This window comes from Pelmatolapia mariae, linkage group LG12, assembly GCF_036321145.2.
Source record: "Pelmatolapia mariae isolate MD_Pm_ZW linkage group LG12, Pm_UMD_F_2, whole genome shotgun sequence".
Classification (NCBI taxonomy): domain Eukaryota; kingdom Metazoa; phylum Chordata; class Actinopteri; order Cichliformes; family Cichlidae; genus Pelmatolapia; species Pelmatolapia mariae.
Window position 1 is genome coordinate 15,920,379 of NC_086237.1, and position 16,089 is coordinate 15,936,467.

The following is a 16,089-nucleotide window of genomic DNA, read 5'->3' on the forward strand; positions in this document are numbered from 1 at the left end:
AGGCAAACTTCAACGTGGGAAAGCAGGGAATATATTTATGGTAAATGTGGAATGTATCTTTTTAAAAAAAAATAAACCTTCTGTAATGTATCCAGAGTGAAGACGTGGGTAAACTGAGACTGAGACACTGCGCACACAGAACGAGTAGTTTTACTTTATTTAAGGAGACAGTTTTTTCTAAAAATAAATTACAAAGAATTTAAAGTCTGATTTCAAAGACCCGAGCCGCTTGCCCTTGTACAACAGGCTCATTCATAGCTGTAAACGAGCAGTAGAGTCAGTAAAAAAAAAGAGAGATTGCATCAAATTGACAGCATGTGGGTACCACAAGTCAACCTCAAGGTCCTATACTGCATTGCTATGTAAATTTAGGTATGCAGGGCAGAGTGATAAAGCAAAATATAACCTGCAGACTGCATCGCAGAGACTCTTCCATCGTTCGAGCAAACATGCTTGGCTGAAGCGTCATGTTCCATTGGCTATCATGTGAGAATAACCTAAATAACTGCCAGAGTTATTTTCTAAAGGGATCCTTTACAAAGAAGAGTCAATCTAATGAGGTTCATTCAAATGAAGAAGTCATAGATCTCTGCACCCACCCACACACATTACCCCCTTGACAATAATGATGAATGACCCCGGTGACTGGTTGAGGGGGGGGGACATGGTATGGGGAGATTCATGCAAAACCACCACTGACTAGATGGGATGAGAGCAGAGGCTAGAGTGGGGAACAGAGACAGATAGTAGGATGAGGAGAGAGAAAGAGGAGAAGATGAGCAGAGAGAGGGATTGCAGGGCCTCTCCACAGCAGTTCCATGAAAGGTCCCAGAAGGAGCCAATACATCACCAGCCTCCCTTACTTCCTTACAAGACAACCCGTCTTGGCCACCTTTTTCCAGGTCAGTAGCCAGCGCATCCTGTCAGCGTAAACAAAGGGCTCGCTTTGTGAAACCCAAAGTCAAGTTGAGGAGTAACGAGGGCACGGTCCTCTGAGGAGGCACCTCAGGCATCATCCTGCCACAGCCGCCGGCAGCAAGAACGCGACGCAGCTTGAATTTGAAACGCCAACCGCTGAGCCATGGCAGCAAAAGCATGTGTAAACTTGTAGTGGATCTTGTCTAATACATACACGAGTGCCACTGTATGGCTCCGTCATTACACAGACTTCAATGAGAAGAATGTCACCTGTCTGATAAGAGATATCACACCTCTGATATTGAAATATGGTCGTGTCATTTGATTTAAAATGCAATGTCAGATTCAACTACTGCTTCTTAAAAGCTTATGCTTGCAGTGATCTGAAAGCCCACCGATGAAACAAGTCTTTAGGGGGTATTGAATATTCCTATGAAGCATCTCTGGAGACAGACATAAGCAGCAAGATGCTATGAAGCACTGAGAGACACAGCTGTGAATACAGATATAAAGGCATAAAATCAAAACTCTCTGGAGAGTAAAACCAGGTGAAGAGAAAATATGCGAGGCACAGGGAAACAAAGAAAAACACAGAAGCTGAGAAGTATTTCAGATCTTATTTTAAAATAAATCAGCTTCTGACAATATATTAAAAAAACAAACACACTGTGGCTATTTACAGGTTTTTAACTTTATTTGGGGGTCTGTAAGCGCACACATTTTAATGATTAAAAATAACCATTAAGTTCCTGTTGCTTTGAGGCCCACCTTATTAACAGACCCGTGACAGCTGGACAGACTAAATGAGGAGTAGATCAAGTACTTAAAATATGTGTGTGAGTATGCACAGTACTCTCATACAACACCGAAATGACTTCCATCATTACAATTTATTCCTCTGATAAAGCCTTTATAAGCTATGTTTGCTGTTCTGTTTGTCTGCCCATCATTAGGACCAAGGGAAAAAACTACCAAGAAAACCTGAGAAGTGGAGCACATGGGTACACATGGGTGCCCTTTAAATTTGGGCCATTTTAAAGAAAAATCACTTTCTTCAAAACGGCTGAATACAGCATTGGCCTTGGTAGAGTTTTTGCCCCTTAAATCCCCTTGTGTGTGTGTGTGTGTGTGTGTGTGTGTGTGTGTGTGTGTGTGTGTGTGTGTGTGTGTGTGTGTGTGTAATATAATAATATATATCAGGGTAGGCTAATGAAAATCCAGCTGAGTGACATGAAAACATAATGACCCACACCCAGTCCTTGTTTATTGGTTTGCATTTACAATTTAACACTTATCCTTATTGTCCTTCAGTATTCCAGTTCTGACATTGCTCTGTGAGCATACGCCACAGACAGATAGATTTAGCTCTATCTACATGGTAGTTATAGTGGCTGTACTACTGGCAGCTTGAACTTGGACACAACAACAAATTTCCTCTTTGGGGACACTAAAGCATAAAGTAAAGTAAAACTACAGTGACATGATCCATTTGTTTCTTAAGTCCCATTTTGAAGCTTTGAGATGCAACTTTCAGGTGCAATGCAACAAACCGGAAGTTGTGAAGGGGGCGGGTCTGAACAAGTTGTAACAAGTTGTTAGCCAATGATGGTTCAATGGGTGAACCCCAGATAATCCTCTCTGAAACAGTATGACCAAGATTTACAAAACAGACATATTTTGTATAGACATACTCCAATACACAGTCCAGTATTTCAGTTGGAAGCGATGTCCATCATTACTATCTATGTCATACACCCAATAATATGCTAATGCAAAGGATTTTCCTATTATTCAAGGAATAATAGGAAAACAGTTAACACTGGTGCCTCACAGCAACAAGGTCCTGAGTGTGACTCCACTATCTGGCCGGGGCCTTTCAGTGTGGAGTGTGGAGTACTCTCTGGGTACTCCAGCTTCCTCCCACAATCCAAAGACATGCAGTTAGTGGGGTTAGGTTAATTGATTATTCTAAAATTGCCCATAGGTGTGAATGTGAGTGTGAATGGTTGTCTGTCTCTAAGTGTTAGCCCTGCAATAGAGTCGCCCTATGACAGCTGGGATAGGCTCCAGCCCCCCCATCACCTTGATAAGGATAAGAGGATGGATAAGACGTATTCACTCTTTCTTACAATACCTAAATGTTTTGTTCATGGCTGAAATAATTTACAGATAGAGGAGGAGCATTAACAAGTACATAATAATGATGTGGGGCAGCTGCATACTGTTTGCTTGAGGCTGTGTTCAACTAGCCACTAGGTGGCCATTATGCAAATGTGCAGGGATGTAGACAAGCCATGCAAGAAACCCTGTTTTCCTAACAAGACATTTTGGACAGAGAATAACTTTTGTGGATGACCTTTGAACTTTGCAGGCGTTTGACAAGCACAAAAATAGTTTATGACAGAAAAAGAGATGAGACCCAAAAAGCATAATATGTGTACTTTAAAGAACTAAAGTCACTTTGAAATCTACTTGACTTTCTTGTTGAGATTCAGCGTGTGTGTTAAAGTGGGTGCTAAAGCGTGCGAGCAATTAGTTTAGCTGAAAGCAGAGCGGAAGAAGCTAGCTGCCATAGCTCCTTTGCAACCCATGAACAGAGCATGAGTGAGCAAGAGTCTACTCAGTGCGTTTGATGTTAGGTGGCTGCTGGTGCTTTAGCAAAGCTCCTGATCCCAGTGGAACAGTGTTTGATCTGGGCCTGCGCTCTCTCGTGTTGGAACAACCTGCTCAAGTTCAGAGATGTGAGCGTACGGTATCAGAGAGCAAAAGAGTTAATCAGCTCTTTGATCTGCTTTATAAAGTATATGGAAAGTATGGTGAACAGTCCGTATTAAGGAGGTATTTGAAAAGATTTCTTATATGAAAGGAAAAAAAATCAATACAGCTAATATCCTGAGACTTTCCCTCCTCAGTGGTGCATTAGTACACTGATACCAACTGCAGATATTTTTGTTTGTATTTCAAGTCTGCAGATGAAAGACCACATAGTGATGTTCGAAAAGATATTCTTGAAGATGGGACAAACGGCTCCTATGAGCCTGAAAGACCTTGAATCTTATCTTGGAGGATGACTTGCACTTAACTTTTTATTCTTTATGCTCTAACCTTGAATCATAACTTTTTAAATTTGACTTAAAAATTTGACAATAAAACCCTCTTAAAGGTTGTACTGCAGTCCTTCTTTTCTACAAACAAGTATCTTACTCTATCAGAAGCTACCATCTCAAATAGAGGAAGTCATCAGATTTATTAGGCAGCCAAAGTTTGTGGGTGATCCACTAACAACACATAAAACCAACCACAGCCAGTTTAGTGACCAACGCAGGTCACAAAGCGCAGCTATGAGGTAGTTTAAAATAATCTACTAGCAACATCCCTGCAGCAAAGCACTGATAACTTGACACAACTGAATCCGGTCCTAGGAGTCGACAGCCAACCTCTGGCACATTGGGGAAGCTGTACATAGGCACAATACTTTACATAAACTACATCCTAATAACAGCATGCTAACAAGCTTACAACAGTGCATTTAAGGTTAACAATATCAAATTTCTCATATTTAGCAACTGCCATGTTGCTAAACACCATCTTAGTTCATTCTGGTAGCTGACCATTTCAACGCAAAGTGCAGCTGAGGCTGATTGGAGCATACACATCATGATTAGGATTTATTTATTATGATACCCTTGCAACAGATCAATAGCATTAAGCTATGGCTCCAAGTGTAGCGACATTTGCTTGGTAAGCAAAAGGTCATTAAAGACAGGAAAGGCATCTGGTATAAAAGCCTGCCAAATCCAACATGCAGAATTACACACTATGGTGACTCTTTGTCACAAGGGAGCAGCCCAAAGTAGCTCAGATGCTAACATTACCATTTGAAACTAAAGTAGTAACCTACTAAGTTTGGTCAATTAGTTCTACTAGCATGTTTTCATGCAGTAACAGTATTTCCTGCAAAAACAGAGTGAAATCAGATTTATATTTATTTTAAAAATATTAGTTTTTAATTTTGCACTTCTCGTCTACCACCCTCTGGAACATACACAGTGTTTGCACACACAGCGTAATGGTGCAGTGGACTGGTAGAGAATGAAATCTGATTTCCCTGTGTTTGTTACTGTGTGGTGTGTACGTAGTTTCCGTGCCGATGGCTCCTTTCTGATGCCAACCCACCGTCATCTGCTCGATAGGAACAAGCTGAGTGTGTTGGGTGGAGCAGGAAGAGATAAAAACAGGGGGAAGAGGGAGGCTTTGGGGGCCTAATGAAAACAAAAGAAGCTTGACTAGGAAGAAGGGAAGAGGAAGAGAGATCTGCCCTTGAGCTTGTTTCATGCTTTGATAAACTTGTGCACTATCTTCTCTTTTTTTACCCTTTAAACTAAGTTACAAAAAAAATCTAATTAAGCAGCCTACCCTGCACTACTTCACATTTCTGTTAATGGTGAAGACGCTGTGAGACTTGAATATAAAGAAAACATGAGGACAAAGTTAAATTATATGGGGATCAACCAAACATCATTAAACCTTTGCCTCTGGTGTGTCTACAACACTGGTGGCAACCAACGATGGCAATCCGTCTAATCATCAAAGTAAACTTTATGAATAAGTCATCTAGCAGATCTTACAAAAACACCTTGAAAGGGTGCCAACAGCCTGGGTGTGCATTATGCTACACAATCATTTTCAACTGTTACATGTGCAACCCAGTACAGAAAGCAAAATAAATCTTATTAGATCTCCAATTATGACAACAATTACTGATTAACAATTTGGATTCTGGTCCTATCACAAAAACACTTTAAAATGTTAAATGCATCACCAGGGCAAAAAAGTGCTTTTTTACTGAACCTGTGATTTTTAAAAGAAATAAAATAAAGTGCAGACTTGCTCTCAGCCTGTTTTAGCAAACGCACATGCAGGTGCCTATAGTTCAAAAAAATTACAAATGGGATATTTTGACCTTGAGGTCGATGTAATGAAATATGAAATATGAGTCACCTTGCTCTCGAGTTATTATGTTCACAAATTTAGGTGTCCACTCCACCTGGCCACCCACCCACCTACCCAGCATGATAATGACGATACCCCATCAGCCTTTGATGGGGTAAAAATCATCAGAACCTTAACGGGTGTGGTACAAAAAACAGTTACAGTTACTGTGAGTAATTATACCCATCATAATAACTATATGGGGTTACCACTGACAAAAGTGGCTAGGTGTCACCTCTGCTAATTTGACTCAGAACTGGATCTATCTACTGTATTTTCATCGTTGGCGCCTTTTGGATCATTTTTAATTAGACTGGTTTTGTGTATGTTAATTATATGAACAGCCATAAAAATAGTCCGTTTTTGGTGAATGACTTCTTTACTTGGAACTAATTAGCGAATATCTGGACATCTGAAAACTATGGATACAGCTTAATAACCAGACTTGCCAGCATAAGCTGATAACAATCCACCCTCTCATCCATGTATGGTTTACATCATGGTGGCAGGCAAAATGCTAACACTGAACCTCCAGAATGCAATTGGTGATTTCATGGTGTACGTCAGTCTTTTATATATAAAACCTATGCTCAGGATGTTTGTACTCACAACATAGTAGCCATCAGGGGCCTTGCTGGGTGAAGACACTACTCCAACTGCAGTGATGGGGTCTATGGGAAACTGGCTGCTGACTTCAGACATGTCGAAGCTCTGTTAGAAAAGCAGAAGAGTACCATTACAATTGGTACAATTGGTATCAACAGTTCTTTCTGCAGAGGTGAAACACACACATACACACACACACACACACACACACACACACATATATATGTATGTGTGTGTGCACGTGTGTGTGTGTGTGTGTGTGTGTGTGTGCGTTTCACCTCTGGCAGTCATTACACAGAGGATGCACACAGACTTTCTTGGCTAAAATGGCCACAATATTGACTTCTTGATGAGGCTTATTAGGATCTAGAAGAAAAAGTGTCCGCCTAATCCAGGATCAAATGACAAGTGAGACCAGTGACAAAACAGCATTTGGAGACTACCCAATGACTTCACCAAATCACAAATTAGGGGGAGTGATCACATATTTTCAAGGAAGTCCCAATCAATTGCTATCTATTCCTGTCTAAGGGAATTTTTTTCTAATGGGTATGCAAGCCTCTTACAGGGTAAGTGGCTTTACAAAAGGTTCCCTTGCGCAATTTTATTAGATTAGGTTTAAAACATTCTTGTACTAACTGACAAAGTTGCTGCATTCAATCTTGATATTTAGAAAATCTATTGCAATTAAGCTGATCAAATTAGGGGTTTTACTCCAGAAAACAGCTGTCTCTTTAACAAATGCTAGATAGCTGTACTTATTCAAATGAAACAGGATAGCAAATTAGCTAATAGATTGAAGAATCTCTTTGTAACATTCATTTGTTTAAAATGAGCTTTGTTTTTCCGGCACAAAAACAAGGCCTGGAGAACTTATCCAGGCAGATTAACTAAAAAAAGAGAAACCATTGCAAGCATATTTCATTTCCAAAGACAAAAATCACCATGAAATCCAAGATAGTATACAGTCTTAAATAGTACTGAAGAGCCAGTTTGTGGTTGTAAGTAATATGGAGAATTATAATATTATAATAATAATAATAATAATCTTACAAATTATTTAAACGTGTACCTGCGAACATTTTGCATATTGCTAACCTGTCAGGTCACAGGTGACAATCTTCAATAATTCTTATGTTAAGAACCATATTTAGAAACATTATGCTCATAAAATTAAGACCCTAATGCGGCTTATGCTGTATCTGACAGTCATATTTACAAACTAAGAGCAGTTCTTTGGCTAAAAAAACAACTTTCTGTTTAGCTAGCATACTTACTGGTTTTTCTAGGGTTTAAAGAGTTTTAGCTTTATCCTGTATCCATCTCGAAAGTGCTTATTTACAAGTGCCCAGTTACAACTGCTTTACCGAGAGGGGTGTGACGCAAACACAGCTCTAGTTAACGTCCAGCATGCATCTTGTGTTATAAAACGCTAACGCCTGCCATATAGCAGTCTTACAAATTACCTGGAGACTTGAAACCCACCACAAACTCAACAGTGAGCTGACACAGAAGCTAAACCCAGAGTCCTTTTTTTTTTTTTACCTGCTAAAACGTCTCCCCCCGGTTATCACTACCACTTTGTGAACTTTGGACTTTACACGCCAACATGTAGGAAGGAAATACTTCCTGGTGTTCAAGGGAAGAAATTATTAACTACAGTTCAATATTTGGTCTTCCAAGAATATTTTTTTTCCTGTGATTTATTGTTTAATTAATAAATAAATAATTTAAGCGATTTAAAAAAAAAACAAAATGGGACATTTTATTCAGCAAACGGTTTAGATATCAGTTGCTTAATAAAACAACAACAACAAAAAAACTTACATTAAGAACAAAGCATGCAAAGAATTTCAAGGCCTGCAATGCCAGGGTGTATTTTTTAGCAATAACCTACGTGATCCAATTTAGCTGTTGTAACTAAATTAGGTTGTGCTTCACTAAATGGCTATCATTACTTGGAAATATCTACAGGTCACGCCTCCTGGCAGTTGGTTGTCTCTCTAATCGTCACATGTCGTTTCTGTAATCAGATGAAAGTAAGACCAAGCCCAGTGTATTGACTTAGCTGTAACATTAGGATGTGCATGTCTCTCTGAGTGCAAAACTTGAAAGCCTCTTTGTAGACTGTCCAAAACACCAGCAGGCGACAGATGCTTTCCCATCATCGAGTTTATTATTTCTGCCCCCACCATACCAATCAAATAAATTATTTCATTCTGCGACTATTATCCTAATGTACTGTATTCAAATCAAAGACTTGTTGCTCTGCTCTATGACATGGTGCCATATGCTGGCCGAATGTCACACGCAGTGAGATGTATTTATTGGCGATCGGTTTCCTTCTGAAATTTATGAAGAGGGGGTGACTTTCAGAGGAAAGTGACACCCCATGTAACAAAAAAACATTTTAACACCTCCATTCATGTGGTTGATTTTAACCAAGGATGCAGAAACCATGCCTCGGTTTAAGACAAGAATATTACCGCTTGCCTTTATAGCCCCCTTTTTTTTTTTATCTTTTCTGATGTCGATTGTCTCACTATCCAGTATATTACATTTAATGAACATAAAAGACCTAGAGAAAATAAAATGTTTGCCTTTTACATTTTGTTTCAAATCTTACTGTCGATGAAGTGCGATGACAACTCGAATAATTCGCAAAACATCTTTCATGATCCTCCAAATATATCTGATTATCAGATTTTACTCCTTTAAGTCATCATTTGAGTTTGTAATGATGGGAGAGAATAGTTTGTCTTGCATAGCCTGTGGCTGACAGCATAAAATAAGTGTAAAGATCCTGGCATGTTGCAAACAATGTCTTTCACGTCATACAGCACAGCACTGATAACTGTGGCTAACTGTATGTCAACTGGAGCTGCAATTAATTCCGGTGAGGAAATTTACACAGTGGAAGAAGATTTTCCTACTTTGTAAGCCCCTGTAACACTCCGTATCATCACCACCACCAACCTCACACGCACCAGCACATGCTATCACATCAAGGTGTTGACAACCTACTGAAACGCGCTCGTTTTGGGCAGAGATTTTCAGTGGTGCTGAAGTTGATAAAATAAAATCTCAGGTGTTGGTAGCGAGAAAAGAGTAGACGGAGAGGGAAAAAAACCCCAAAACAACAACACATGCTCCAGCTGCGAAGAGGTGCACCTGCTAAAGTAATGGTCTAATTATGGAATAGGTGATGAAACACTCATTGAGAGTCTGGAGATAGCAGCAACACATGCTAACTGTGAAAACCATCAGCTTTTACAGTGTTTTAATGTGTGGCACATTGCATGCTGAGGGTTGTGGGGTAAGATGAATGATGGCTGTGGCAGATTTCTGTGGGGGAGCAGCCAGTGTAGGACGCATAGCATTACAGCTGGCATTTTGAAAAGGTTCATTAAAACTGTGATTTCTCTGTTCACGCTTTGTTTCATGTATACTTTATGACACATCTCACTTTAAAGTTGACCCCATAAATACTGGATCATCTTATCATGAGCAAAATATCACACACACACACACACATTCTAGTAACAATCTTGTAGTCGTGAGTGGTAATCAGTGGATGAAAGAAGAGCCCCTGGACTAAAATTATACCTTGGTGAATAACTTTGCACCTGAATGATTAAAGAAAAAAAAAAACAGCAAAGGTTTTCTTTTCCATGTGTAAAGGTCATTCACTGTGTTCAGTAATTTGCTGACACTAGACTAGGGACCAGAGATGGAGATTTCTGTGTTGCCACCCCGAGAGTAATAATATCCTATCTCAACTTGGGAAATCTACTGCGCCCCAACGTCCCCGTCACCCGCATGAGCCCATTATGGGCTATGTAGAAATCTGCAGGTCTCATTTTATATATAACCCTCAACCCCCTCCCCCTTGCTTTTCTACACATTAAAAAAAAAAAAAAAAACGTGTCTCCTGAATAGCTTATAATAACAAGCTTTAGGAAGCCTACCCTGAGCGTCCCCATAGAATACAGCCTCGCATGGCTCCATGATATCATGCTTCTCTCTAATTAAAGGTCAGTTTGGTTGAGTCTCATTGCTGCCCTGGCTGGAAAAAAACCTCCCGAAACATGATGGCTTCTCCAAATGTGATTTAATTTTCCATTTATGCCATCTGTTTTCTTGGCCAAAGCACTGAATTGCACAAGTTGAAAATGTATGAACTGTCAGATTCACTCACTAATTCTTCATGTTTGCAGTTTAAAACAAATCATCCATAAAAAGAGGAGACTTCTTAAAATGCTTCTAGATAACACGGCGCTATTTCCAACAAAGTTTGCAGTATCTCAGTAAAAACAGAAGGCATTCATTTGGAAATCCTTTCAAATCTTCACTCAAATAATACAAAGAAAGCATATTTAATAAGTTTAATATCAAAACTGTTTGAGTTTGAAATCAATATCTGCCACATGTTTTGTTTTTTAACAGCACATAAAAGTTATCTAATCCTAAAACAAACATCTGGTGAACCTTTCACTGCAAATTAGGTTAATTAACTGCAGGTCTGTAACGTGACTGGGTATAAACAGAGAGGCTGAGTCTTCCACAAGTAAAGACAGGGAGGGGTTCGCCACTCTTTTAACAACTGTTTCAAGTATTCCAAAAATTTAGGAATAGCATTAGTCCAAGGAAAATTGAAAAAGATTAAATCTAACATTATCGTAATGTTAATGATATTAAGAATCTAATATCATTATAAGAATCAGAGAATCCAGAGATATCCTTGTATTTCAGGGGCAAAGCTGAAAACCAATGTTAAATTGCAATGATCCTCAGGCTCTTATTCAGTCTCCTTCATCTTCCTCTTTAGGGATCTGCTGTCTTCATCTCACCCTATCTCCTTGTATCCTCCTCATGTCAGACACACCTTCTGCATGTCTTCTCTCACTAAAGCCATAGACCTTCTCTTTTCCTCCTGCCTGGGAGCTCCATCTCTAATGTCCTTTGTCTAAGAGTTGCACTGCTTGTCTTAAATGTCCAAACCACCCCAGCTTTGCCCCTCTAACTTTGTCTCCAAACCACTCAACCTGAACTGTCTCACTGTAATAATTTCTAATCCTGTCCCTCCTGGTTACGTCCAATGAAAATTTCAACATCTTCAACTGTGCCACCTCCAGCTCCACCTGATACAGTTCTGTTGTGGAAATCAATGCACCAGCTCGACAGACCAGAGCAAGCAGAGTTTGTCACTTAAGCTATAAATGCAAGTTAAATCTGCATCACGAGCTCATTTAATTTGGAATTAGGCAAAATACAGTAGCGCGCTGTCCTGTCTGGCTGAATAAAACTAGAAATTATTTCAGGAAATGACTGTTATACCATTAAAAGCCAGCATTTATGACAGCATAGCTGTGCATTAGTGCACACAACTGTGTAGGCATCATTAATGCTGAACAATATATACATATGTTATGATTTAGATAACGTCTTCTTGTACCACCTACATTCTGCAGGTATTACAACCAAATACATCTATAAAAGAGTCAAACAGGCCAATCTGCAGCATTTGGCAAACTATGATCATAGAAAGGTAGAATAGCTTAACATACCACGTTTCCTTTTTCAAATCGTGCTACTGGGATCAGGTTTTAAATGAGCATGCAGTATATATATTTCAAGACGGAAACACTTTTTTTTTTTCAATAACACGTGCTTCAGAGTTTAAATAATTCACACATCGTTAGATTCTGTAATTTACATCTTAAACAGTTTCCAACTTTTTTGGAGATGGGGTTGTACACAACTTCCAAAATCAACCAGTGGTTTTTATATATGGCCTCTGCGTTTCATTTGTGTATTTATACTTGTGCATGTATCTTATGCGACCGTCCTACTGTAAGTAATTGCTTCTGTAGTATATTACATTTGCTTATCTCTATCAGCTTACACTTTATTGCTCAACTTATCATTAAATGCACCCATACACGCACATGCATCTGTGCATGCAGACCACTAATGCATGCACACATACATACACACAAACGCACACACACAAACACACACGCGCACGCACACACATACACTTTCCTCCGTCTGGTGGGGAGTCTGGACTGCTCCGACTGACTGCGCCTCACTGCCCTTGTGCAGTGGTGTGCCAGTTGTGCCTTCCCCCATCGCTGTGAATGCCACCATCTGGTGTGCCACGTGGACATCATAATCTCCCCTTAATTACATTAGCAGTGCAATCAGTTACTGCATTACAAGGCCGGGCGAAGAGCTTTTAAATCTTGGAGGAAATCATAAATAATTGCACTAAGTACCCAGCGCCAGATGTGCGTGCCAACTTGGCTGGCATGAGATAAATAGTAACCTCAACAACGGTGTTCAGTATCCAGTCTGCAAATATTTTTTGGGCAGTACGATCCCCTTGTCCTTTGCTCTCAGCCCCGCCGTTGTCCTTTTCCTTCTGATTCTCTCACTTTGTGAAAGCACGCAGCGAGGCTAGGCACCTTGGACAGTCTGGTACCCGGTGCTTTCGTGCATCCCTGCAGCAGTTTGACTGATATAATGCAGGAGACCATCCAGTTTGTAACAAGGTGTTTCAGTGTATCGCAGTCCACCCCATTACGACACCCTTCATTCATTTCTCAGTTACATAATTAGATGTTCCTCAGGTATGTTGTGTAGAAATTGAAATTATTTATGAATTTTTGACTAGTAGCGTTAAGTGTATGTGTGTGTAGCTTGTGTGTAGCTTAACAAGACATCATACATTATGAGCTACTGTCACGTCTTTCACCTCAGAGGAAATGTCACGTTGTGTTGCATGGTACTTTTCACTCATCTTCCTGTCATGCTCTCAGTTCCCTCGGCTGTTCATACTGATGCATATCCCACTCAGTTTATTGCCAGCATTAAGCGCTCTTGGCCATAGGCTACACAGGACAACCAGCAGAGTGGTCACTAAGCTGTGAAATTACAGGTACTGAAAACCGTTTTTACTGGCAAGCTAATATGTGCAATGTAACATTTCATTAAAAAAATACTAGTGTTCTTATTGATAGATCTGTGTTTTTTTCTAGTATGACATGTTAAAGCTTTCGCTGTATCTGTATCTCCAGTACAAACTTTAAAACCACATACTGTATTTAGTCTTCTGATCCAAATACTGTTTAAAAAATGCAAATATAACAGTTGACGTTTTTTCTGAGGTAAATGGGCATGGCTTTACTGCTGCAATACTTGGTTTTGCGCCTCCTGCCAAGAGTTTAGAAATTCTGGTATATTCAGAGCAGTGCCACACTGTCATTAGGATAATGACAGTGTGGCACCATCACGATAATACTCCCATCCTTCATAAACTTCTCTGGCTACCAGTCCCCTCCATGAGAGAGCTGAAAACTCTTCTAGGGACTTATCAGTACATCTAAACTTTGTTTATAACCATAAAAAAAATGTTGATCTTAGCAACATGACTGTTTAAGAATCTGTAGGCCTCTGTAAATAACTGCACAATGACTGATTTTTTACTATATGCACTGGAGGCTCCAACCGTTTTTGGATTCAACACTTGAGGCTTTGATTGTCAATACATCAGAATTGGCATATTGCAATATATATGAAGCAGTAGTTCTGCCATCTCTCCTTTATGTCTGTGAGACTTGGACCCTTTATCAAAGACACATAAAACAGCCAGAAGCCTTTCATCTATGCTCCCTGAGATCATTGTCTAAGATCAAATGGCAGGATAAGATTCCAAACATTGACGTGCTTGCAAAGTGTGGAATCACTGGCGCTGAGGGGATGACTACGAAAGCCCAGTTTTGCTGAGATGGACATGTGGTTAGAACGGATGACACCCAGATACCAAAGATGTTGTTCTTAGGCCAACTCAGTTGTGTTACAAAGTGTTCTGGATGCCCACCCCTGATAAAATTATGCATGATAGAAACCGCCGCCTGACACACACCAACTCAAAACTGACCTAGTTGGTGACAAAAACCTTTGTTGTCGCAAAAGAAACTAGATATTTGAAAAGAGGAGGGTTGATGATGTGCAGCAGGAATGTGCAAGCCAAAAGGCCAGTGCCTTACAACCTGTGTCAAGTTATGACCGTACATGTACTTTATGTGCAATCTGCATCATGCAAGCCAAAGTGGAGCCTAGCATCACACATGACAAGGCACTGACCCAGTACACCACACAAACTGCTGATGCTCATCTCTCAATGCAAGAGGAGAATCCATATATACTGCATAACTATTTTTTTATAGCTTCAGTGTCTCTAGCATCTGCTGGTAGTAGCAGCTACACTGAGACCAAGTTGGATGCTCAGAGGTTCACTGGCCATTATATCAGTCCATGTGTTATATGTGATATAAAGTAGTTCTACTTTTAGAAATCATACAAATATAAAGAGGTTGATGCAGGTCAGCTCTGTCGTTACCATTTCCTTATCACATAACCACATAAAATCATGCAAGATGCATCAAACCTTTTGTCATATGCCTAAATGTCTATGTCCATTTAGGTTTACATGAATATGCTGCACTCATGTAAAGTGCACCACATATTATATGGTAGATTTAGTTAATGACTGGTTGAAGAGCAGGTATGATTTTATTTGACCAAGATTTTCCATGGTTGATTAGAGCTCCAGTGACTGTGTTAGAAATGGCTAATGGGTGCGGCGTAGTTTCCTGTACTTGAATTGAACGGCAGAGATTTTCTGCTTTGCTCTTGACGACAGAGCCCTACATTACAGTTTGCTTCTCCCTCGCAGTGTAAATAAGATATAAATTCACAAAAAGAGCCCTCAACAATCTATCTCCTAGATGGCAATATTGATATTAACACGTGTGTCCATTTCAATTTGATCACAATCTGGCCTTCAAAGTGCAATTTGAATGAAGAGGTGTCTTTCTAACGACACTATGTGAGGATAAAAACAAAGCAGAGTGAAGAAAGAGAATTACAGATATTGACTAAATGTGTCTTATCATTTATCATAATTTCTCTATCCACTTTGTCACGGCTTCAGCATTTAAGGAAGATAGATGATACAAGATGTTGTCCTCTCTTTCATACTTTCCATGCTCTGGGAAGTGTGTCCAATATGGACTTACTTTACCTGTTTGCAATTCATTTGGCACATGTTTGTCACTATGAGACTGTTGTGTATTTCTTGCATGTTTTCCTATGCGCCATGCTGTAGGACATCTGGCATTTGGACCTTTAACCTTTGCGATTAAAGGATATTCATGAGTGTCTGAATATGGCCACTAACAGCAACTACTTAGAGGACATTGTGTCAAATTGCTACACAGGTGATTTAGTCGAGTAAGAGGTTGATATATGTTATCCAGTTAGTTTCTGAAGGCTCCACAATGTCAGACTGGTGTCATTAAGGAGGCTTTGCAAGGTGTGCCATTTGCGATGCTGCATCCCGGTGGGCTTTGTGCTGAGGTGGTCGTCTCTGCAAGGGCGACCATTAATATCTTAGAGGGACTATTCCCATGGTGAGGTGACTGGTTGAAGAAGGTCCTGCTCCAATGCAGACACCTACAACATGAAAGTTCAAAAAAGTGCTGACTTCCTCGTGAGCTCAGCTAGCAG

General features: G+C 39.9%; 1 protein-coding gene across 1 annotated transcript in view; it reads right to left on the reverse strand.

Moving 5' to 3' along the window:
• The window catches only part of mvb12bb (multivesicular body subunit 12Bb), a 31,449-nt gene extending 24,837 nt beyond the window's left edge, over positions 1–6,612 (reverse strand). Inside the window, exon 1 of the mRNA XM_063490405.1 lies at positions 6,520–6,612. Within this exon, the coding sequence (XP_063346475.1) occupies positions 6,520–6,612 (93 nt within the window). The remainder of the gene's footprint in view (positions 1–6,519) is intronic.
• Between the last annotated feature and the right edge of the window lie 9,477 nt (positions 6,613–16,089).